General features: G+C 40.7%; 2 protein-coding genes across 5 annotated transcripts in view; one reads left to right on the top strand and one right to left on the bottom strand.

Annotated features, from left to right (window-relative positions):
• Positions 1–9,485, bottom strand: part of UCHL5 (ubiquitin C-terminal hydrolase L5) — a 49,594-nt gene extending 40,109 nt beyond the window's left edge. For both annotated transcript variants that reach the window (XM_082681842.1, XM_082681843.1), the window contains exons 1-3: positions 9,287–9,485; positions 2,723–2,786; positions 937–1,042 (exon numbers count right to left, since the gene is read on the bottom strand). In XM_082681842.1, coding sequence (XP_082537968.1) covers positions 937–1,042; positions 2,723–2,786; positions 9,287–9,362 — 246 coding nt within the window. In that variant the 5' untranslated portion in view covers positions 9,363–9,485. The remainder of the gene's footprint in view (positions 1–936; positions 1,043–2,722; positions 2,787–9,286) is intronic.
• Positions 9,486–9,737: 252 nt separating this feature from the next.
• RO60 (Ro60, Y RNA binding protein) overlaps positions 9,738–23,101 on the top strand; it is a 20,260-nt gene continuing 6,896 nt past the window's right edge. Inside the window, exons 1-4 of one of the 3 annotated variants that reach the window (XM_082650232.1) lie at positions 9,739–9,866; positions 10,630–10,780; positions 17,669–18,267; positions 22,377–22,597. In XM_082650232.1, coding sequence (XP_082506358.1) covers positions 17,688–18,267; positions 22,377–22,597 — 801 coding nt within the window. In that variant the 5' untranslated portion in view covers positions 9,739–9,866; positions 10,630–10,780; positions 17,669–17,687. Of the gene's footprint in view, positions 9,867–10,629; positions 10,781–17,668; positions 18,268–22,376; positions 22,598–23,101 lie in introns of all 3 variants that reach the window. The other 2 variants (XM_082650233.1, XM_082650231.1) reach the window with 2 other exon arrangements.

The raw sequence follows: 23,101 nt of genomic DNA, 5'->3' as shown, positions 1-23,101 counted from the left end.
GATAGTATTTGTTGTCCTTCATAAAATTTGAATTCTCAAGTGAAAATTAGGATTTTGTAAGATTCAGATCCATAGATCCACCACTGTGAGTTTAAAAGTTTCAGGATACTTATCAATTCTTCTAATGATACAGATGCTGATATTAACATATGTGACTTGTTGATAACATATATAAGCATGTGTCAACATTTAGAAAATCTGCCTAAGTCAGTAAATTTTCAAAATGACCGATGCACAATGTTATAAGATCCTCCAAGAGTAAAAGATCCTTTTGAAGAGCAAGATAAACCAAAGGATTTTTATATATCAAAGTACAAAGTTCATTAATATGATCTCAGATTTCACACTGCAACCAATCTTTAGGAGAGGAACATTTCTGGAGTTTTGATATAATATCAAAGAATATCCATAATTTCCTGGAAAAGAAATTAACATACTTCTCCCTCTCCAACTACACATATGTGTGAGACTAAATCATATACTTCAACCAAAAACAAAACAAAACGAAAACATTGCAACAGACTGAATAAAGAAGCTGATAGGAGAATCCAGCTGTGTGCTTAATATTAAGCCAGACATTAAAGATATTTACAAAAATGTAAAATAATGCACTCATCTCACTACTCTTTTGCTTTGGTAAAGATATTTATGCTTCATTTAAAAAATACATTATCATTAACATGTAATGAATTTATTGTTACTTTTAAAGCAATTAATAAATATTTTAAATGTCTCAGTTTTAATGTCTAAATGATAAATACTAATAAATATAACCCATATAAACAGAAGGTCTTTGGGGATCTCAATAATTTTTAAGAATGTGAAGGAGTCCTAGGACCGAGAAGTTTGAGAACTGCGACACTAGAGACACAGGTGGAAGAGTCCTGTTTGTAAAGAGGGGTGCTCTTGAGACTCCACAGTATCCAAGGACCATACCTGCTTGGCAAAAAATATCGTGTCAAGTCTGGAGTCCTGAACCACAGAGCCTGCTGGTTCTTCTCCTGGCTGCCACTTGAAAAGAAAAATCAACCCATGAACTGGCCTACAAAACAAAAAAATACAAATTAGTGACACCAAACCTTGCTTCTTTTAACACACTGTCAATATGTTAAGTTTTGGTCATTTACTTAACAAATACAATGCAAATGAAGTAAACTTGAGAAATTTTTTAAAGATTTCTATTGCTGTTCATAGTTACTAGAATGTTGCCCAAGACACGGCTAACAAAACTTAAAAAAAATACATCAATTAAAATGGAATTATAATGAAAGGAATAATCTCAAATCTGTGCATTATTCAATTCTACCTTATATTACCTCACTTAAAAACAGAAAGAACATAGCAAAACTAGAAGAAGCTGTTAACCCTAGACTGAATTCTGATGTACATGAATAAAGTTCACATAGGATGTTTACAGATAAATGGCTGCTAGCATAAATATTAAGAAATATAGGACGTCACCTTCATATAATTATTGGATGCATGAGCAACCGTCACACTACAGTATGACTGGATGTTGCATCTCACACATAATGAAATCATCACCTCCCCAAAGGAACGGTTGTTGCCCACAAACCGTTAAATCACCACTTTAGGATTCTCTCCAGTCTATCTCTCACCACTGCCTTCCATGCAACAAAAATCTTTCCTATCCCTTAAAGACAGGTCAAATGATGCATCTTTAATTAACCTTCCCTGATCATCCAGCCAGAATTTCTCTCTTATTCCATCTAAAATGACTGCTCTTTGTGCGGAAGAAGAAAATAGGGGGGAGGGAACTGTCTCCTTACTATAAAAAACATATCCCTACGGTCCCCATTCCAGGACCTAAGAATGCTCCCCGCAGTGAAAACTCCCTAGCCCTCCATTTGCAATCCAGAGTCAATGCTTGGAGGTTGGGGGTTAAGGAGAGGCCCAGAGAAATCAGGACAGAGTAAGAGGAAGGTACTTCCTGGCATCAATATTTGGAATCTGAACTGTAACCTCCCCAAGAAGCAATGTAATAATGTATAAAAAAAAGTTCTGGGACTTCCCTGGTGGCGCAGTGGGTGAGAGTCCACCTGCCAATGCAGGGGACACGGGTTGGAGCCCTGGTCCGGGAAGATCCCACATGCCGCAGAGCAACTAAGTCCGTGCGCCACAACTGCTGAGCCTGCGCTCTAGAGCCCATGAGCCACAACTACTGAACCCACGCACCTAGAGCCCGTGCTCTGCAACAAGAGAAGCCACCACAATAAGAAGCCCATGCACCGCAACGAAGGGTGGCCCCCGCTCGCCGCAACTAGAGAAAGCCTGCGTGCAGCATGAAGACCCAACACAGCCAAAAATAAATTAATTTTTTTAAAGTTCTGAATTACTATTAATATACATTATCTGTCAAATATAGTTTTGTAGACTGGCCTATTATTCATGTGTTTTATGTTAAAATGTGTTCCATGTTCTAACAGTATTTATCTATAAGTGAAAGTTGTAAAAAAATCAACCTATCAGTACTTTGTTGATATGGAATTACAGAGACTTAGTTTTGAATCCCTTGCAAATTACTTATCTATGAGCCTCAGGTTCTTGGTTATAAAATGGGAATAATACCTACCTCACACAGTTGAAAAAAATCTTAAAGGAGATAATGTGTTCAGCCTAAGGTAACCCAAGTAAAATAAACTCATGAAAGTTTGCTTAAGTATAGACATATTACTTTTAACATAAGTAAAAACATACTTACTTTAATTTTTCAAAATTCTCAGGCTCTAAACTCCATATTTCTTCTACTTGGGCTCCTCGGCAACCTGAAATAAGAAATTATTTCTTCAGAAGACAAAATAACTCATTTTTTTTCCTTCGCCACTAAATAAAATATTAACTGAAAGAAAAGCACATTTGGGGGCGATAAGACATGACAAATTAAAATGGTAAAACTGATAAAGCTCACAGTGAAATCCTAGTCCTACCTTTACTATTTCCTAATTATTACAGTGGAAGTATATTCCTTTGACAACTTTAAAAAGTTTCAAGATTTATTTTCACTGGACACCACCCCATGGCTCCTTCTCAGTCTCTCTCAATCTCTGGCTCCTCTTCATCCACTCCCTTCACTCAGCTGCTATGTTTCCACAGCTCTGCCCGCAGCCCCCTTTTTTCCTTACTGTACACTTTATTTTTAAAGTGGTAATAGGGGCATCCCTGGTGGCACAGTGGCTGAGAATCCGCCTGCCAATGCAGGGGACACGGGTTCGAGCCCTGGTCCGGGAAGATCCCACATGCCGCAGAACAACTAAGCTTGTGTGCCACAACTACTGAGCCTGCGCTCTAGAGCCCACGAGCCACAACTACTGAAGCCTGCGTGCCTAGAGCCCGTGCTCCGCAACAAGAGAAGCCACCACAATGAGAAGCCCGCGCACCACAGCAAAGAGTAGCCCCCGCTCGCTGCAACTAGAGAAAGCCCAGGAACAGCAACAAAGACCCAATGCAGCCAAAAATAAATAATAAAATAAAATAAATTAAAAAATAAAGTGGTAATAAATAGCTACCACTTAACAGTGAATTTCAGAACACTATTTAGTTCTGACCCTTTTCCTAAATTCCAATTCTATACTTTAAAAATTTAATTTAATATCAACCACATCAGAGTCCCCCAAATATGTTCTTCTTCTACAACAGTGGTTCTCAACCAGGATGATGTTTTTTATGCCTCTGCACCCCCGACCCCCACCAGGGAACATCTCAGAACGTCTGAAGACATTTTTACTGTCCCTACTGTCACTTGGGGGGCGGGGAGGTAGCATCTAGTAGGTAGAGGCCAGAGATACTGAACATCCTACATTGCACAGAATAGCCCCTGACAACAGATAATTATCTGCCCCAAAGTGTCAAGACAAAATGAATTATCGGGCCCAAAGTGTCTAATCCTTGCAAGGCAAGGCAAGAGTACCAAGGTCGAGAACTGTGCTCTAGCAGTTCATATGGTGGTAATGGTGTACTGGTTAAGAGCCTGGCCTCCAAACTGCCAAGGTTTGAACCATGGCTCCTCCATTTACCGGCTATATGACCACTGAACCTCTCTGTTCCCCATACTCATAGAGCTGTTGTGAGAAATAAATGAGATGACTTACTATCTCATAAGGTAATTTATTATGCATGAGATACATTTAATACAATGCCTCGGCAAAATGTCAGGTAGCATTATGATCACAACAGAAAAAAACAGCCGTATTTACCAGTAACTGCAATGTGTAAAGTGCTCTGAATGCATTTTCTCTAATCCCTGCAAGGAAAGTATTATATGGAAGAGGCTTAGGGATGTTAGGTGTCTTATCTAAATTCACTACAACTAATATATGCCAAAAAGTTAATTAAAACCCATGTCTGGTTCCAAAGTCTGGGCACTTTCTATCGTTCCAGATTATTTTCAAGTGAGTGCTGGAGAAGCCTTTAGATCACATGCAAAAATCTGTGATTTAAAAAAAAAAAAAAACTGGACCAACCAACTATGTGACTTTGGGCATTCATACCATTCAGTACCTCAATTTGCTCTGCTCAGCAAATATCTATTAGCTCCCACCCAAGCATTAAAGATACAGGTACAAGGAGAGTTACTTCATTATTTGTAGTAGAGAAGAACTAGAAACAACCTGAATGTCTAGAACAGGTTGCTAGACGTCCACATACATTAAGTTGGGAAAAAAAGCTTGTTTAAGTGTGAACCTATATACGTGTTATCAAGAAAGGGCACAAAAGAACACTAATGCACTTAACACTGGTTATGCTATTGGAAATCAGCTGTAAAAAGGCCAAACGTTAAAACATTGCACATATCATACAAAAACACAACAAAAGCCACTGAATTAAAAGAGCCCCAAAATCTTTTGCAAAGGTATAATTTCAAGTGGTGACACTGTTTAAATAACCTTATGTTAGACACATACACATCTCTGTGTAAGGAAAACATAGTACTTAACTGTTAGCATCTATCTCCTTATATATATTCAATTCTAATAATCCCCCTATGTACATTCAATTTCAAATAATGCATGGTATAATGGAAAGAGAAATAAGCAATGATTCAAGAGAACTAGGTTGTAATTCTAGCACTGCCTTTAAGTTCTTTACCTTGAGTGAGAACATGTCTTTGAGCCTCACTTTCCTCATGTTTAAAACAAGAATACTACCTGCTTCATCCAATCGACACAATTCTTGTGAGGTATACGTTCTCAAATACCAAACACAAAGAATCACCATGCTGATTCCTCTAATATATTCTAGTAAAAAGTTGAGTGGGGTGGGGGGTAGGCTCTAAAAAGTTGATGATTCACTGGTATTTAACAAATACATTCAGCCCTCTGTATCCAACGGGTTCTGGATCCGCGGATTCAACCAACCGCAGGTTGAAAGTATGTGCCAAGCATGGTATTAGGCCCTAACAAGGACAGGAAATAATAAACTATTTTAACAATGCTTAAGAACTTCAACCTGGTAGGAAACAAGCTCATATAACTCAAAGACTGTGCAGTCTGCATATTTTGCATATAAAAGGTACACGGGACGCGTTCTGGAAGAGGTAGCCAACTATCCTTGCTGATCAGAAAAAACTTTAATGTATAGTTAAACTGGGGGACTTCCCTGGCGGTCCAGTGGTTAAGACTCCCTACTTCCAATGCAAGGGGCTCGGGTTTGAACCCTAGTCAGGGAATTAAGAACCCACATGCCACGCAGCCAAAAAAATTAAATAAATAATTTAAAAATTGTTGAACTGGGTCTTAAATAGGATGACCAAATAATCTGTCATTCAAACCAGAACACCTCTTTTATTAAATTGATTTTACTTAATAGGACATTAAATAAATTTTTAAATTGAAATGTTTTAAAATATTTATATCTTGACTAACACATTTGTATTATAGTACTGGTGGCTCCATAAAACAGTCTATTCAAACACCAATTCTAAAAATAATTTTCTTAACAATATACCTGGAGTCTTTCTCCCCAAGAAAAATACTCTTGGGGAGTATTTTTATAGCCTACACATAAGGCTATACTGTTTATTTATTACCTCTTGAGTGAACTTTGGTAATTTGCATCTTTAAAGGAATTTGGACATGTCATCCAAGTTGTCAAATTTATTTGCATAAATATTAAAATATTCACTTATCCTTTTAATATCTGTAGAATCTGGGACTTCCCTGGTGGTGTAGTGGTTAAGAATCCGCCTGCCAACGCAGGGGACACGGGTTCGATCCCTGGTCCGGGAAGATCCCACGTGCCACGGAGCAACTAAGCCCGTGAGCCACAACTACGAAGCCTATGATCTAGAGCCCATGAGCCACAACTACTGAGCCCACGTGCCACAACTACTGAAGCCCTCACGTCCAGAACCTGTGCTCTGCAAGAAGAGAAGCCACTGCAATGAGAAGCCTGTGCACTGCAACAAAGAGTAGCCCCCGCTCGCCGCAACTAGAGAAAGCCCACACGCAGCAATGAAGACCCAATCCAGCCAAAAAATAACTATTTAATTTTTTAAAAAAATCTGTAGAATCTGTAGTGATGTCATCTCTCTTATTCCTGATATTGGTCATTTGTCTCCTCTCTTTCTTCTGATCAGTCTGACTACAGGTTTATGCATTTTATTGATCTTTGAGAAACCAGCTTTTGGTTTCATTGACTTTCTCCACTATTTTTCTCTTTTCTGTTTTACTAATTTCAACTCTGATCTCTATTACTTCCTTTTATCTGCTTACTTTAGGTTTAATTTATTCATCTTCTTCTAGTTTCTTGAAGGGAAAGCTGAGGTCACTGATTTGTTGTAGTAAATCTAGTCCCTGTTACTCTATCTTGGCTGGAAGCAGAAATATAAAGCCTCTATTTTTAATTAGTAGACTATCCTAGTTTGTTTTGCTGCATTTATGAATTATGTATGCATTGTATCAATTAAAAGTATAGTTCTGCTCCATCAGTTTCTTAATTTAATAAGAACTTTGTTTTACCATGACGTTATATTCCACCAAAAATTTTATTTAATATATTCACTGAACTCACAAATAATTTCCCCTTCAATGAACAAACTTAAATCTACAATAGCATTCATAATACAATAAGATGTTTCACTTTTGAAAGAATAAACTTCCAAAGGTTTTTTTTTTTTTTTTTTTTGCAGTATGTGGGCCTCTCACTGTTGTGGCCTCTCCTGCTGCAGAGCACAGGCTCCGGACGCGCAGGCTCAGCGGCCATGGCTCACGGGTCCAGCCACTCCGCAGCATGTGGGATCTTCCTGGACCGGGGCACGAACCCGTGTCCCCTGCATCGGCAGGCGGACTCTCAACCACTGCGGCACCAGGGAAGCCCCCAAAGGTTTTTTAAATCCATGAATTGAATGAGGAAAAAAGAAAATGACTGGAATAAAAGTCTCTTTGAAGCATCTGATGGTGATATACAACTACCATCATTTAACTTTTTGCAAAGTTCTTCTGCTAATTAAACCAGTCTAATAACTATAGCTTCAGTTTTCATTTGTGCAGGTACAGAAGGTGCAGTTCCATGGCAGTCTCTTACGCATGCTTTTATTTAAATCATTTTCAATTCCAAGTTTTCTGCATGTATGAAATTGGAGCAAAAGCTTTAACAGAATGGACTAATTTTAAAATAAACAAATTTGCCTGATACAACGTTTCTTAAGGTTAACTCTAACATGTCATAATAGTTCAGGTTTTGAAGGTAAAGTTTATGGCTTAAAACCTGCAGACATCTCAAACTCAGTGTATGTCCAAAGCTGAACCCACTTTCTTGTCCATCAAGTCTACTCTTCTCTTGTACTTGTACTTCACCAGTCTCCCAAGCTAGAAACTAGAGTCATTGTCACCTCTTTTTCCCTACATCCCAGCAGTTAACAGTCCTGTGGATTTAAATATAGCAAAAATTATTGAATCGACCTCCTCCTCTCCAAATCACTACTTTATGTGTGGAGCCAATCATCTCAAATTCTGACCATTTTAAGAGGCTTCTAGCTTCTCTTACTTCACGCCAATCTACCCTGCACACTACAAGTAGTAAATCTTTTTAAATTATAAAAATATCATTTCAGCCTTGAAATATCTTTGACAGTTAAGTCCCCAGGGGCTACAGGGCAATCCATACTACACAACATGGCACACAATCTGGCCTCAGTTTATCTTTTCAGCTTCGGATTGAAATACTCCTGAAGTCTGTTACATTATGTTTTAGTCACTTTCCCAGCTGTTCCCTAAGTCATATACTTTACCACCACTACTGTTTATGCCTTTCCTTCTGCCTGTGCTCTTCCACGACCTGTGTGTACCTACTCTAATGTAGCAATTAATACGCCATATTATAATTTGCTTGTCAGTTCTTTAGAACAGCAGTCATGCTTTATTCACATTAAAAATATCCAAACCCTACCAATGTGTCAGACATAGCAGGTAAACAATATATGCCCAATACATGATATCCAGTCAGCTACGTACAACAAAGTTATCTATTTCAATGTTGAATTTCCACCTCAAGTACAAGTTTTAACATAAGAGCTAAAATTAATACTTGAGAAATAACAGATAAAAATAAACTTACAGCCAAAGAAGAGCTGCAGGGACAGGGAAGGCTACAAAGTCAAATATGTTGGTTACTTAGGACCAGAGATAAGGAACAGAGTCAGAAAGAAATTACGAGGCAAGCATGTGGCCTCTGGAGCACTAGGTGGAGAAAGCACACTTCCCCGGAGGCCACAAAATGAGCAGAACGAGCGAGCTGGTCCGTGCGTCCCACGCGGCCAGCCTGTGCGGACGTTCGCAGGGCTGGGCACACACTCGAGGGGTTCTGCTCCGAATAACTCGAATGTCAGGTTCCGGGGCGGCTTGGGCCTTGGACACCCCACCCTCGACAAGGCGCATCCGACTTTTCCTGTAGCACCGATGGCCTGAGACACGTACCTGGGCACCCCTGCCCGGAATGGGGGCGCCCCGTGGCGTAAAGGGGCGCCGGTACGTAAAGGGGGGGTGGTGGGTACCGGGGCGGGGGCTCAGGTCAGTGAAGCTAGTACTGGAGCGCCGAGTTCCGGGGACACGCTCCTGCTCTCGCGGTGTGGCTCTCACATCACCACGGAAACGCGACTGGCCGGGGCCAAGGAGGGACCGGAGCCCTGCCTTTCCCCCTCCCCGACTCCACGGTTAGAGAGTCGCCTCCCTTCAGACGCTGGGCGGCGGCGGCCGCAGGGAAGCACTGCGTGCCCAGATCAGGCCTCCTCCCGTGACCCCCGGCCCAGGACGGTCCCCTTGGCTCTCACCGAATCCTTTAATGAGCTCGGTGAAGACCCCGGGGTCGCTTTCCATGAGGCACCACTCCCCAGCATTGCCCGTCATGGCCCCGGCCACACGCCGCCCCGCTCCACCTCCGGCTCCGGCACCCCCCCAAATCCAGCCGCCTCCGGCCACTGAGCTCTGCAAACCCGCCGTTGTCTCGTCAACCTCACGTCACCCCGCCTACTTCCCGACAGCCTCCGGGCGCCGTCACCTGCAGCGCGACAGAGCGCGGGAGGACGCTCTAGCCACCCAAGAGACGGCGAAACTCTTTCTGGGCCGCGTAGGACCCGGAGCCGATTCCGAGGGGCCAGGGCCGCCGAGAAAGGGCGGGATTTGGGGCGCCGGAGGAGGGAACATCCGGGACTCTCGCCAGTCTGGGGCGGGGGCGGGGCGGGGCACGCCCAGGGGGGCGGGGCTCGTTCCCGGGAGCCGAACCGGGAGACCCGGGCGGCGGAGTCGGAGCAGGCGCCACCCCTCAGGCTGACGCGCGTCGTCTTTCGGCGGCGTGGCGCAGCGCTTCTCCCGGTGGCGCGGCGGCTTCGGAGGATCGGCCGCCGGGCACAGGTGAGGACACCGCGGGCGGCCGGCTGGCCGGGGCCCTTTGTGCGGTCTGAGCGGCGCCTGGGTCCGGCCGGTCCTCCGTGGCCCTCACCCCGCATCCCCGCGGCCGAGGCCGGAGCAGACGCTGCGCCGACCAGTCTCCCTCCCCGCCTCCGTGCCCTGCCGTCCTGGGTGGCTGGACCGACACCTCTGTTGGGCCGGGCCCTTCCCGAAGCGGGGGTCGCTCCCGCTTGTACTTGCGGAGCTTCCCGCAGGCCGGCGTCCCAGGGGCCCGCTTTCCTCCTCCCCCTCCTCCTCCTCCTTTTCCTCCTCCCGCCGCTGCTGCGCCGAGAGGCGTTGCCCGGCCTCTGGGCCTCGGGAAGAAGGATCTTTGTGAGAAGACCGAGGACGAAATTTGTCCTGGAGGGAATGACGAGGGACAGGAGACGATCCGTCCTGTCGTCGGTGGGGCTGATACACAAGTGTAAAGGCGCGCGATGCCTCCAAGGCACATGAGGTTGAAAAATGCAGTGTGTTAATCTGAGAATATTTGTAATGGTCTTAAGACTAAAAGATGCGTTAAACCAAAAATGGCTGTCTTCAGTAAATCACGAAACCTCATTCACCAGGCCCTTGCACAATAGTAATGTTAAAACTAAAATCTTTCAGAGTAGTAGTGTTTATGCATCACTCCTTAAAGCTCTGACTTCCAAGAAGGGCCCTTGGCTTCCAAAAAAAAAAAAAAAAAAGCTTTACTTGGTAAAACTCGGATTCTTTGCTTCTCAAGCAGGAGGACCTGTGCCCTGGAATGAGGGAACCTTGTCCTGCAGGACTATGCGAAGCTACGAAATAAACATGATACATTTTACTGAGAGAAACAGCGGCACAACTTTTATATGAAAACAACCGTGGTTATATTATGGAGTAGAAGCCAAAATGTATGTCAGGGGTTAGATTAAAAAAAAAAATTTGGGGGGGGGAAACTTTCTTGAAGTTTGCCCCTGGGAGACTGTGTCTTCAAGCTGGTGGGGGGCGGGAGAGGTATCTGTTCTGTTAAATATACTTAAATGGGAAAGTCTGTGTGGCACAGGAGTCTAGCCTTATTTCCTTATGAACCATGCCTAGAATGAGTGTCATCAGAGCCCAAAGCTGTTTGCAGGAATTTGCCGTATTTTCTTAATCTGCAGTATTGCTGTGAACTTGAAAATGTTTTTGGTGCTAAGTAACTATTGAATACATCAAAACTAACATTTGATACCCAACTGAACATGGTGCCTATTGTAGAAAGACCAAACTGAAAGTTTAGCCCTTAAAACAACCTATAAGTAATCAGAATGGGGAGGTGTCAAATTTCTTTAATTGTGTTGTTAACATTTAATCCTAAGAGGTCACCTAAAAATCCAGATTTCTGAGTTTTTGAGAAAAATGAGAAGATCTGGCAATATGAGGCCCAAACTACATGACAGCCAGTTGGCTAAAAGGTGTATTCCTTCAGGATGTCATGCTGTCATGTCTGCTCCAGTTCCTAACCACTTTTTTTTTTTTTTTTTTTTTTGCGGTACGCGGGCCTCTCACTGTTGTGGCCTCTCCCGTTGCAGAGCACAGGCTCCGGACGCGCAGGCTCAGCGGCCATGGCTCACGGGCCCAGCCGCTCCGAGGCGTGTGGGATCCTCCCGGGCCGGGGCACGAACCCGTGTCCCCTGCATCGGCAGGCAGACTCTCAACCACTGCGCCACCAGGGAAGCCCCTTCACCACTTTTTATTGCATCACCCTTGACTTGATTCGCTCATGTCCATTTACCAGTCTGAGTGATACAGCTATCTGAATTTGTGACCCCCGTGTGTGCAGTATTGTTTCTTTCAAACTGTCTTGCTCTCATAGATGTAAGTCAGCTTTGACTCCATTTAAAAAGGAATAAGCTGCAAACTTGTTTGACCTCTTGGGATGAAAGGGAGCCTTTTCAAGTGACAAATGATCAAGAGACTTGGGAAAGATATTTAGATGTGTACATTCAAGAAGAATGTAGGAATCCTTAGAAGTAATATATTATTAGCACTGTTAAACGTTACTATAGATGTTCTAGTTCCAGCGAATAAGAAGAAGAACTAGTGCTATTGCATACTGTGTATTACTGCCATTCACTGGTTTTGCATTCAAAATTAGGGAAAAGAGAAGTGGGCAATGTATAAAATATCCACATCCAATTTCAGAGTGTGGCCGTGTTTTTAATGATATTGTGATCTGTTTGATTTCCTCTCAAAATTTTGATTTATAGACATTTAATACAACTTTAGCTGTATTACATTTCCTTGGAGGGTTGTTGCTTTAAGAGCACCGAACAGGTCAGGCCAACTGAAAGAAGAATTAACTATCTTTTGTTTGTTTGTTTGTTAATCTGGATTTACAACACTTGATTATTCAGGAGTGGATTAATTGATGACCAGGCTTTGACCTCACTCACTGCCCAACTGCCTTCTAAACCACTGACACTGGAGCTTAAGCTTTGAGAAGGGTGATGATAACATTTGCGGAAGGAAGAAATTAAGGTCCTGTATATGTATGTCTGTGTGTATCTCAAATTTCTTTCTAAAGACAAATATAAAAAAATGTAGGGTTAAATATCACTTAAATGCTTATCTGTTTAAATAACTTTCCAAATATATTTCACCTAGCCAATTTTTAATTTTTTTTAATAACAGATTTTTGAGATAGAATTCACACATCACATTCAGTGGGTTTTAGTATATTCACAGAGTTGTGTAACCGTCACCACTATCTAATTTCAGAACATTTTCATCACCCCTAAAGAAACCCTTTACCACTTTGGAGAACAATCTAACAGGTCCTCAAAAGGTTAAATATAGAGATATCATATGATGCAACATTTTACATTCCACTAGCAGTATATGAAGGTTCTAATTTCTCCAAATCCTCGCCAACACTTATTATTGTCATTTTGATTATTGCCATTCTAGTAGGTGTGAAGTGGTATCTCATTGCAGTTTTGATTTGCATTTCCCTGATGACCAATGATATTCAGCATCCATTTTTGTGTTTGTTGGCCATTTGTATACCTTCTTTGAAGGCATACCTATATAGGTTCTTTGCCTATTTTTTAATTGGGTTATTTATCATTTTATTATTTAGTTATGAGTTCTTTATATATTATAGACACAAATTCCTTATCATATGTATGATTTGCAACTATTTTCTCACATTCCATGGGATGTCTTTTTTGCTTGCTTTGTGGTATCTTTTGGAACACAGTTTTAAATTCTGATGAAGTCCAGTCTATCGTTTTTTTTCTTTTGTCACTTACAGCTTTGGTGTCTGTATTTTGAGATCAACTCAGTTCAGTTCCAGAGTTAGCATCAGATCCCCCAAGTGAAAGGGCAGGATCCCAAACAGATTGCCCTTACTTCAGACAACAGCTTCAAATAAGGTCCCAGTCCACTCAGCTAGGCTTCCCACAATGTGCTCAGGGTCAGTAATTCACTAGAATGACTCAACTCCCTAAAAGCACCATCCTTATGATTACAGTTTTATTATAAAGGATGCAACTCAGGCACAGCCAAATGGAAGACCCGCTCAGGCCAAAATCTGGAGGCAGTAGAGGGATTCCTTCTGTTTGTAGAATCCTGGCACATCACAGTCCCAGCACATCAGTGTTCACCAACTGGGAGTCTCTCCTGAACTTTTTTTTTTTTTTAAGATTTATTTATTATTTATTTTATTTTATTTATTTTTGGCTGCATCGGGTCTTAGTTGCGGCGTGTGGGATCCTCATTGAGGCACGCGGGATCTTTCGTTGGGGCGCGTGGGCTCTTCATTGTGGCGCTCAGACCTCTCTAGTTGTGGCATGCGGGTTTTCTCTCTCTACTTGTGGCGTGCAGGTTCCAGAGCGAGTGGGCTCTGTAGTTTGCGGCACTCAGGCTCAGTAGTTGTGGCGCGCAGGCTTAGTTGCCCCACGGCATAAGGGAGCTTAGTTCCCTGACCAGGGATCAAACCCATGTCCCTTACATTGCAAGGTGGATTCTTTACCACTGGACCACCAGGGAAGTCCCTCCGCTGTACTTTGTTGTCCAGAGTTTGTATGTGGGGTTTCATGACTAGGCATGATTGATTAATTCATTGACCCTGTGGTTGAGGTAAGTCACCTGCCTTCCTTCCCTCTTGGGAGGTTGATCTGGCCTAAAGTTCCAACCTTCTAATCAGATGATTGGTCTTTATGGTGACCCCCAACTGGAAGCGATCCAAAGACCCAGGATGAGTCACCTCATTAGCATAACAAAGATACTCCCATCAATCAGGATATTTCAAGTTTTTTTTTTATTAACTCTTTATAAATTGAATAAAAGATTCTTTAAATTCTATAGTGCTTTACAGTTTTCAGAAGTTTCACACATATGATTTCATATAGTCCCATAATAACCCTTTTTTTTAAGCCTCTACCCCTATATTTCCCCTTCCCTCTTCCTTCTCCCCACTGTAACCACTAGTTTGTTCTCTGTATCTGTGAGTCCGCTTCTTTTTTGTTTTATTCACCAGTTTGTTGTATTTTTTAGATTCTGCATGTGATACCATACAGTATTTGTCTTTCTCTGTCTGACTTATTTCACTTAGCATAATGCCCTCCAAGTCTATCCATGTTGCTGCAAATGGCAAAATTTCGTTGTTTTTTATAGCTGAGTAGTATTCCATTGTGTATGCATATACCACATCTTATTTATTCATTCATCTGTTGATGGGCACTAAGGTTGCTTCCATACCTTGGCAATTGTAAGTAACGCTGCTATGAACATTGGGTGCATGTATCTTTTTGAGTTAGTGTTTTTGTTTTTTTCAGATATAAACCCAAAGTGGTATGTGAAGCCCTGTGAGAACCATGGACAAAAATCAGATATTCTTCTTTTTTTTTTTAATACAATTTTTAAAGGTTACAAATTATTCATTTAACAAATATGACTGATAAGCAGGAATAGCCAGGTTGAAGTAACACCAGAAAGAGTGTGTTTTGTTAAATCTAAAGGAGAGGCCAGCAATGTCAAAAAATTTCTACTGGAATTAGCAATAAATGTTATCAATCTTTGAGAAGGCTCTTAGCCTTTTTGGATTGAAAGGCAGAGGTAAATGCCATATTGAAAAGGGGGTACAAATACATAGAAAAAGCAACATCCACTGCACCAGGAGTTTCAGCCTGTGCTGTACTCAGTCACTATAAATCAGTCCATAATGACTAATGTAATATGATCATTTCGTCTCTGACACCACCTGAAGCCTAGGCCTGCGCTGACATAAACTACTTTATGTCAGCGCTTTATTTGGAATATTGACACTGCTGTTTCCAGCACAATTCAAATCACTGTCCCCCTTAGTCACATTCACAATGTGAGGCTTTCTTCCCAGCACTTATCTCTGCACCATTGTGTGTTCCCCCCTCTGAGACCCAGTCTGTCATTGCTCCCTAACTCACCCAATTTCCCTGCATTGACTCCCTCAAACGGATCATTACCCATAACCTTCACCCTTAGTGGAGGAGACACCTCTTCTGCTGTCAAGGGCTAGTCTCAGCCTGGATGCTCTGAAGCTTCTTTCAGGGATCTCATTCCCTCACTTACGCCCTTTCTCTGCTGTCTTCACCTCTCCAAATTGAAGTTTGAACCTCAACCTCAGTGTCCTCTCATCTGAAAAGGTAAAAAGATTTTTCCTCTAGCTCCTGCCTTCTCTCTTACCTTCCCTTTAGAACGTTGCTTCTGTGCGAGAGTAGTCTACCTGTGAAGTCTCTTCATCGCTGCATGCCCTCCTGACCTCACTAGAATCAAGCTATTTCTCGCAGCGCCCGACTGCGATTGCCTTTCCTCGGCATTCCTGTTGCCAACTTCAGCCTTACTTGATTGCTGAGCATTTGACATTACCAGCCATTCACTCCGTGAAATTCTCTTCCTTGTGGTCTGCGATACCACTCTCTCCTGATTTTAAGTCTATGTGCCTCTCCTTCCCTTTCTTCTTTAAAGGGCCCTTTTCTCCTTAGCTATTTTTTACTTGTTAATACTCACCAGGATTCTGTCTTTAGCCTTCCCCACAGTATATAAACATGCTCAAGCTTGTATCATCTTCAAAACAAAATATCTTTTACCTGTGTTCCTCTTTAAGCTACTACCTTACCTGTCAACATTTCTTCGCGGTATATTTAGTTCCTTTTCTAAAATTTAAAGACACAGAGCAAGATTTCATATACCCCTTCCTGGAATGTGCTCCCCAAACTTTATATGCCAGTTTTTCAGTCTTCCTGGATTATTGAGACAGCATTATTTTATCTTCCTCTGCTCATGCACTTTTCTGTTAAAGCACTTGATTACAGTTTGCTTTGTATTATGTATAAATTTCTACCTCATCAAATAGACTGTGATTTCCCTGAGGGCAGGAAAAAAAGTTTTAAAAATCTTTTTAATGGAACAGAAATCTCCTTCACGCCTTACACACAGTATGCAGTAAATGCTGGTTGAGGATTTTTTGTTGGTTGTTTGCCATGGGGAGAAGCCCAGTGCACTGTAGTGGCCCAGGCAGGAAACCTGAAGATCAACAGCTGTCCTATAGTGAGAGAAGCGGTGGACCGATAAAGTAGTGGATGATTGTGGTTACTCCCTTTGGAGGAGAAAAAGGGATATTGCTGCCAGACAGCTAGTTCTAGTAGCTTCAGAGATAATGCAAGGAGGAAAATGTGGGTAGTCACAGATGAAGTAAACTATAAATGAGCACGGTTGATACAGGATGTTAATCAGTTAACATGCTCTCAGCTACAGGTAACAGAAAACTTACCAATGGCTTAAACAATAAGGATATGCTTATGATATATTAGGACATTTCTAAGTAGGGCAGTTACAGGTAACTTGATGATATCAATGACCCAGATTCCTTCTTTTTTTTTTTTTTTCTTTCTGATGCTTCCATCCTTATAAATTAGTTTGTCTTCTTAAAGTGGCACCCCCCATGGCTCAAGATAGTTGACACCACTTCAGGCATCATGTGCAGATGAGTATAACAAGGCAGAAAGGGGACCATTCCTTTTTAAGAGCCCAAGCCCCTTTTTAAGAAGGAGGAAAACCTCATAAGTATAACCAGCAGACTTATTATGTCTCACTGGTGGGAGTTGTGATACTTGCCCAATACCTGTACCAGTCACAGGGCAAGAGGAATGAGAGCATCACCTGGGGACTTGTGATAAGTATGAATGCTTAGGCCTCAACCAGACATACTGAACTATGAAAGAAACTTCGGGGCGGGCTGGGGGCGGGTGTGGGGGAGGGTGGAACCCATCATCTTGTGTTTTAACTAGCACTTCAAGTAATTTTGATGCATGCAGAGTTTGAGAACACTGGCTTAGAGCAATCAAGATTCATCCCTTGGGGCTGGGAAATGTCCCCTGAAGGGCATTCCTACCGGAAAGAGGATAAGACAAGGGGGAAGGGAGGAACAGATGTTGGATACACAATCAAAAATGTCTACACTGTTATTCAGGAAGTAAAGGGAGTGTCAGCCCCCTGTCTATATCAGTGACTATTGCCGCCCCTTGTATTCTCCTCCATCTGGTCCTGTAGACTCCATGCTGAACTGCCTGCTCAGTCTCTGAAGCAACAAGCTATACCTCAAAAATGCGACTTCTTAGCTTCTGCTTCTGATCGTTATACCACCCGTTACTGAGCTTAAGAAATATTTTTAAATTAAAAAATTTCATGGCAGATTTCAATAAGCATAGATTAATAAATAATTTTCCTTTTTAGAATTTTCTTGTTTCTAGCTAAAATAACATTTTGCTTTTTGACAGTTTCCTAGAAGACAAAAAAATGGAGGAATTGGTAAACCAAATGCAGCCGCTGAATGAGAAGCAGATAGCCAATTCTGAAGACGGATATGTGTGGCAAGTCACTGATATGAATCGGCTGCAGCGGTTCTTGTGTTTTGGTTCTGAAGGTGGGACTTACTCTATCAAAGAACAGAAGTTGGGCCTGGAGAATGCTGAAGCTTTAATTAGATTGATTGAAGATGGCAGAGGATGTGAAGTGATACAGGAAATAAAGTCATTTAGTCAAGAAGGCAGAACTGCAAAGCAGGAGCCTATGCTCTTTGCCCTCGCCATTTGTTCCCAGTGTTCTGACATAAGCACAAAACAAGCCGCTTTCAAAGCTGTTTCTGAAGTTTGTCGCATTCCTACACATCTCTTTACTTTTATACAATTTAAGAAAGATCTAAAGGAAAGCATGAAATGTGGCATGTGGGGTCGCGCCCTCCGGAAGGCCATAGCAGACTGGTACAATGAAAAAGGTGGCATGGCCCTTGCCCTGGCCGTCACAAAATATAAACAAAGAAATGGCTGGTCTCACAAAGATCTGTTAAGATTGTCGCATCTTAAACCTTCCAGTGAAGGTAAGCGTAAGATCTTCATGCGGGGGGTGAGGTGCCGATATCCAACAAATAGCAAATTTATATTTGACATAAGAAAGTTGTGTAATATTTTCTAGAAATAGCCTTTAATTCTCAGAACACATTGATTAATTCATGTATGTTTAATGCCAACCTGGAATTAAACACCTAGACATTAATGATCAAGAATCAAATGACAGATTTGCAGCTTGATATTCTAAATCTTAAAATGTCACCATGCTAACTAGAATGCTCACCCCCTTGATTATGGACTATGAAAGCAGCATGGATATGATTAAAGTTGTAGGAATCAAAACGGCTCCTAGCCAATAGATGGCAGATAGCCAGGCTGTACTGCTTTAGCGCCTTTTCTCCCTCCCTGTCTTCCTAGGACATATGTTCCGTGGAACCTAAAGGCCACCCAAAGTAGTGCTGAACTTAACGAGTCAGGATGGTAGTTGTCTCCACGCGGTCAGCCAGGGGTCATGGTGACTTGGGGCAGTTTTTCTATGTCTATGGGAAGAGACTTTTGAAAAGTTAGTTGGGTCTACAATGACTCTTTAGTCCTTCTTAGAAGGGAAATAAGAAAAACTTTTGCACGGGAATAATTTTAAGTGTGAACTTTCACAAAATGAACATGTCCAAATTTGACATTTTTTTTTTTTACAGCAGAAGTGAAACTTGAAAAGACAGCCCCTCAGATGGGTTCAAATTTCAGTTCTACTTATTACTTTGTGTCCTTACACCAAGTAACTTAACCTTTCCGAGTTTCTGTATCTTCATCTATTAAAAAAGGTAGAAAAGGAATAACTCTTAAAATTATGGTGACTAAATGTGATAGTGTGTATTACAATACTTCCACAGTTCCTGGCACGGAGTAAAGGGCAGTGTCGGTTCTCTCCCCTCCCTCCCACATAGCTTGTGTAATGATACCTTCATACATAGTATCTCCTCAGTAATTCTTAATTTATCCCTTGTTTTTTTTAATTACAAATGGACTTTTTCAAATGAAGTTTGAGCAGTAAATTACTGCAAACATTTATGGATATAAACACGTTTATATTTTGATTTTTTATTAGAAATTGCATGCTTGTTTTATTTACTTATTCATTCATTCATGCATTCATTCATTCCACACGCAGCTTGTGGCATCTTAGTTCCCTGACCTGGGATTGAACCTGCGCCCTCGGCAGTGAAAGCACGAATCCTACCACGGGACTGCCAGGGAATTCCCTACATGCTTGTTTTAAAGTAGCTGGATAATACAAAAAAATATAATGCAGAAAGTAGTCCTGCCCTTCAAAAGAAATCACCATACATAGGTTGTATATTACTCCCGATTTTTCCTAAATATGTTTTATTTTTTTAAATTTTATATACCTTCTTTATTTCAGTTAAAAGTATATTGATTTTTTTCAGGTCAGTAGAAATAATTGCATGTGTGCCATTATATGAATATAATTTATGTAGCTAGTCTTTTACTGATAACAGTTAAGTAGCTTCTGGTTTTTTTATACTATTAAAAAAATACTACAGTGAAAAAACTTGGTTAATATAAATGTTTCTATAATTTCTGTAATGCTTAAATCCACAAAGAGTATGTGAAAGTGGCCCCTTTCCACACGTTTGAACACTGACTCTTTACCAGTGTTTTTTAATCTTTGCCAATGATAGGTAAAAAATTTTATCTTGTTATTTGAATTTATGTATTTGGGCGAAAGGTCAACTTTTCATGTGCTTATTGATTATTTATATTTTTCATGGATTATATTGTATCTTTTTTTTTAACCTATCAAGTTGCTATTTTTAATATTATAAAAATAGCAATAATTATAGTCACCATTCATTCAACAAATATTTATTGAGCACCTACTGTAGATGGGCATTGTTTCAGAAGTTGGAATACCAAGTATAGGAATTAATAATTTATTATTATATGCATTGTATGCACTTTTCCCCCATTTTTTTTCTTTGTCTTTTCGTTTTTTGATGGAGGGGGTTTCTGGCACAGTGAAGTTTGGAATTTTCGTGTAATCAAACTTATCTGCCTTTGTTAGTACGTTTTTATTTTATGTTAGGTTTAGAAAGGCTATTTCCAACCTAAAGTCATAAAAATACTTACCTGTGTTTTTTTTCCCTAACATATTCATGGCTTAATTTTTTTAACTTTAAAAATTTCTTTAAATTTTTGCTCCAGTTTGAGGAGGCTGTAGGCATCCAGCTTTATTTGTCTGTTGAGACACTATGTGGTGGTGTGGGCCTAAGTGCTAGTTCAAATTGGAAAAATTAGTTTCTGAATTTGTGCAAATAGTTATTCTAGTTTTGAATTCTTGGTCTATAAATTGAGAAATTAGTAGATATTCCCTAAACTTAGTCCCACACATAGGATTCTTCAATTCTAGATTTTTGAGGGCAGAACTCATACTTGAAACCTTGTAATAATAGCAATATGTTTAGGTGTAGAAGATCTTTAGGCTTCTCAGAGCCTAGTGTTTGGAAACAAACTCTTAAGTTACCAAGTAAGTAACTGAAATGTGTATTTAAACAGATAAAACAATTCAACATGTGATTCAACTAATCACGTGTTTATTGTGTACCTACTGTGTGGCCAACACAATTCTAGGACTTGAGGAAGATAAAGATAATAATAAGACAGACTTTCTGAAAGTTTTTTTTTAAAAAATAAATTAATTTATTTTTGGCTGCGTTGGGTCTTCGTTGCTGCGCACGGTCTTTCTTTAGTTGTGGTGAGCGGGGGCTTCTCCATTGCAGTGTACGGGCTTCTCATTGTGGTGGCTTCTCCTGTTGCGGAGCACGGGCCCTAGGCACTCAGGTTTTAGAAAGCACAGCCTCAGCAGTTGTGGCACATGGGCTTAGTTGCTCCGCGGCATGTGGGATCTTCCCGGACCAGGGCTCAATCCCGTGTCCCCTGTGTTGGCAGGCAGATTTGTAACCACTGCGCCACCAGGGAAGCCCCGAAAGTTTTATTTTCGTTGGAAAGAATAGAAAACATGCTCACATGAAACATTAACTCATTTAAGGCAATGTAATATTTTGTACTAAGATCTGTAAGATAGCAAGAGTCACGATAATTTAGAAGTTCCTGCATGTTAGTACTAACTTTTGATCAAGTTATTTAAATTAGAGTTCAGAAATAGCACATAGGTTCAATCTGCCTTAGAGATGTATTTTATTTGGCCTGCACCATATTTTAGAAAAAAATGAACTCTTTCGCAACATCACATAAAAATCCGTATCGTACCTTCTTTTGAAAACACGGTTTTTTGGCAGCAGTGAGCCAATATTTCACTAAAACATTTGTCAGGGCATTCTCTCTTTAGTTCACCACAGTGCTAACCACTCTCTCTTCTGTCAGTGGCCTCGTTCATTTATTTACTTTACCTACCATTCCCCCATAGACCCTGGAATTTAATAATTCAGTCTGTCCCCTCCCCCCCTTTTACAGAAGTGGAAACTAAGGCCTAGAAAGATCACACAGCCATTTATTGACAACATGTAAGCTAGAACCCAGGTTTCCTCACCGCCCCCCAACTGAAAGCTCTTTCAGCTATTGAAAGGAATTGTAGAAGAAATGAACACATTATTTTCCCTTTTTAAAAAATTTGGCCTGTAATACTTTCTCAGATATTAAAAAAAAAATCACAAATTACCTACCTACCTGTCTACTTCCACTTATCTCTACAATTTATAAATGCATATTTATTTAGCAGCTAAAGGGGCAAGTGAATATGAGATTAATTGAGGTAGATCTGTACTTTTGTGAGTTCTGAGATTGTGGACCTGAGATAGGCACTGTGTACCAAAGGTTCTAATGCTAGTGCTTCAAAAAAATAAATAAAAGCTCCGTAACGAAATGACTTAGGATATTGGAGCTTTTCCTCCAAAGTCTCATGTTGAAGCAGTTATGAGGGAATAGGCAAAATTAGCAGACTCCATTGGCTTAAATGTGTTTGTAATATCATAGAAAGTAGCATGTCGGTTTAAACTCCCGTGTATCTAGATGTGCCTTTCACATAATGCGTTCTCCATAACATGTCCTGTTCTTTACCTTATAATCCTACATGCCTTTTTAATTCTTTATTTTGTTAAAGGACTTGCTATTGTTACCAAATATATTACAAAGGGTTGGAAAGAGGTCCATGAAATGTATAAAGAAAAAGCACTTTCTGTGGAGACTGAGAAATTATTAAAGTATCTGGAGGCTGTAGAGAAAGTGAAGCGCACAAAAGATGAACTGGAAGTCATTCATCTGATAGAAGAGCACAGACTGGTTAGGGAGCATCTCCTAACAAATCACTTGAAGTCTAAAGAGGTAAGCAAATTATAATATGTTAAAGCATGTGATTAAACACGAGGAACTTACGCTGTGTATTAAAAGGATAAATTGTGAGTAATGCTTTTAAAAAATAATACTTAAAAAAATTAATACTTAAAAAAAAATTTTTTTTTTTTTGCCCCACCACACAGTTTGCAGGGTCTTAGCTCCCCAACCAGTGATTGAACCTGAGCCCCAGCAGTGAAAGTACTGAGTCCTAACCACTGGACTGCCAGGGGATTTCCTAAAAAAAGTAATTTAAATATATCTTAAAATTAACGTTTATTTAAAACACGTAACACAATGCCCAGATGTAGTTGGCATTTTATAAATATTAGTTTCACTCCAGAAAATGTGCTGGTTAATTTGCCTCACTAATTAAAATAAATAAATAAAATTCTTATATGCAATTCCTTTACAAAATATACGTCACTTTCTTACCCTAGTAAAGAGCAAGTTATTTTATTTGATGAGCCTTTGACCAGTTCACACCAATTTTTA

The sequence above is a fragment of the Grampus griseus genome (genome assembly GCF_964374135.1).
Source record: "Grampus griseus genome assembly, chromosome: 1".
Taxonomy (NCBI): Eukaryota; Metazoa; Chordata; class Mammalia; order Artiodactyla; family Delphinidae; genus Grampus; species Grampus griseus.
Note: the sequence above shows the minus strand (reverse complement) of the source record. Positions and strands in the feature narration are given on the sequence as shown.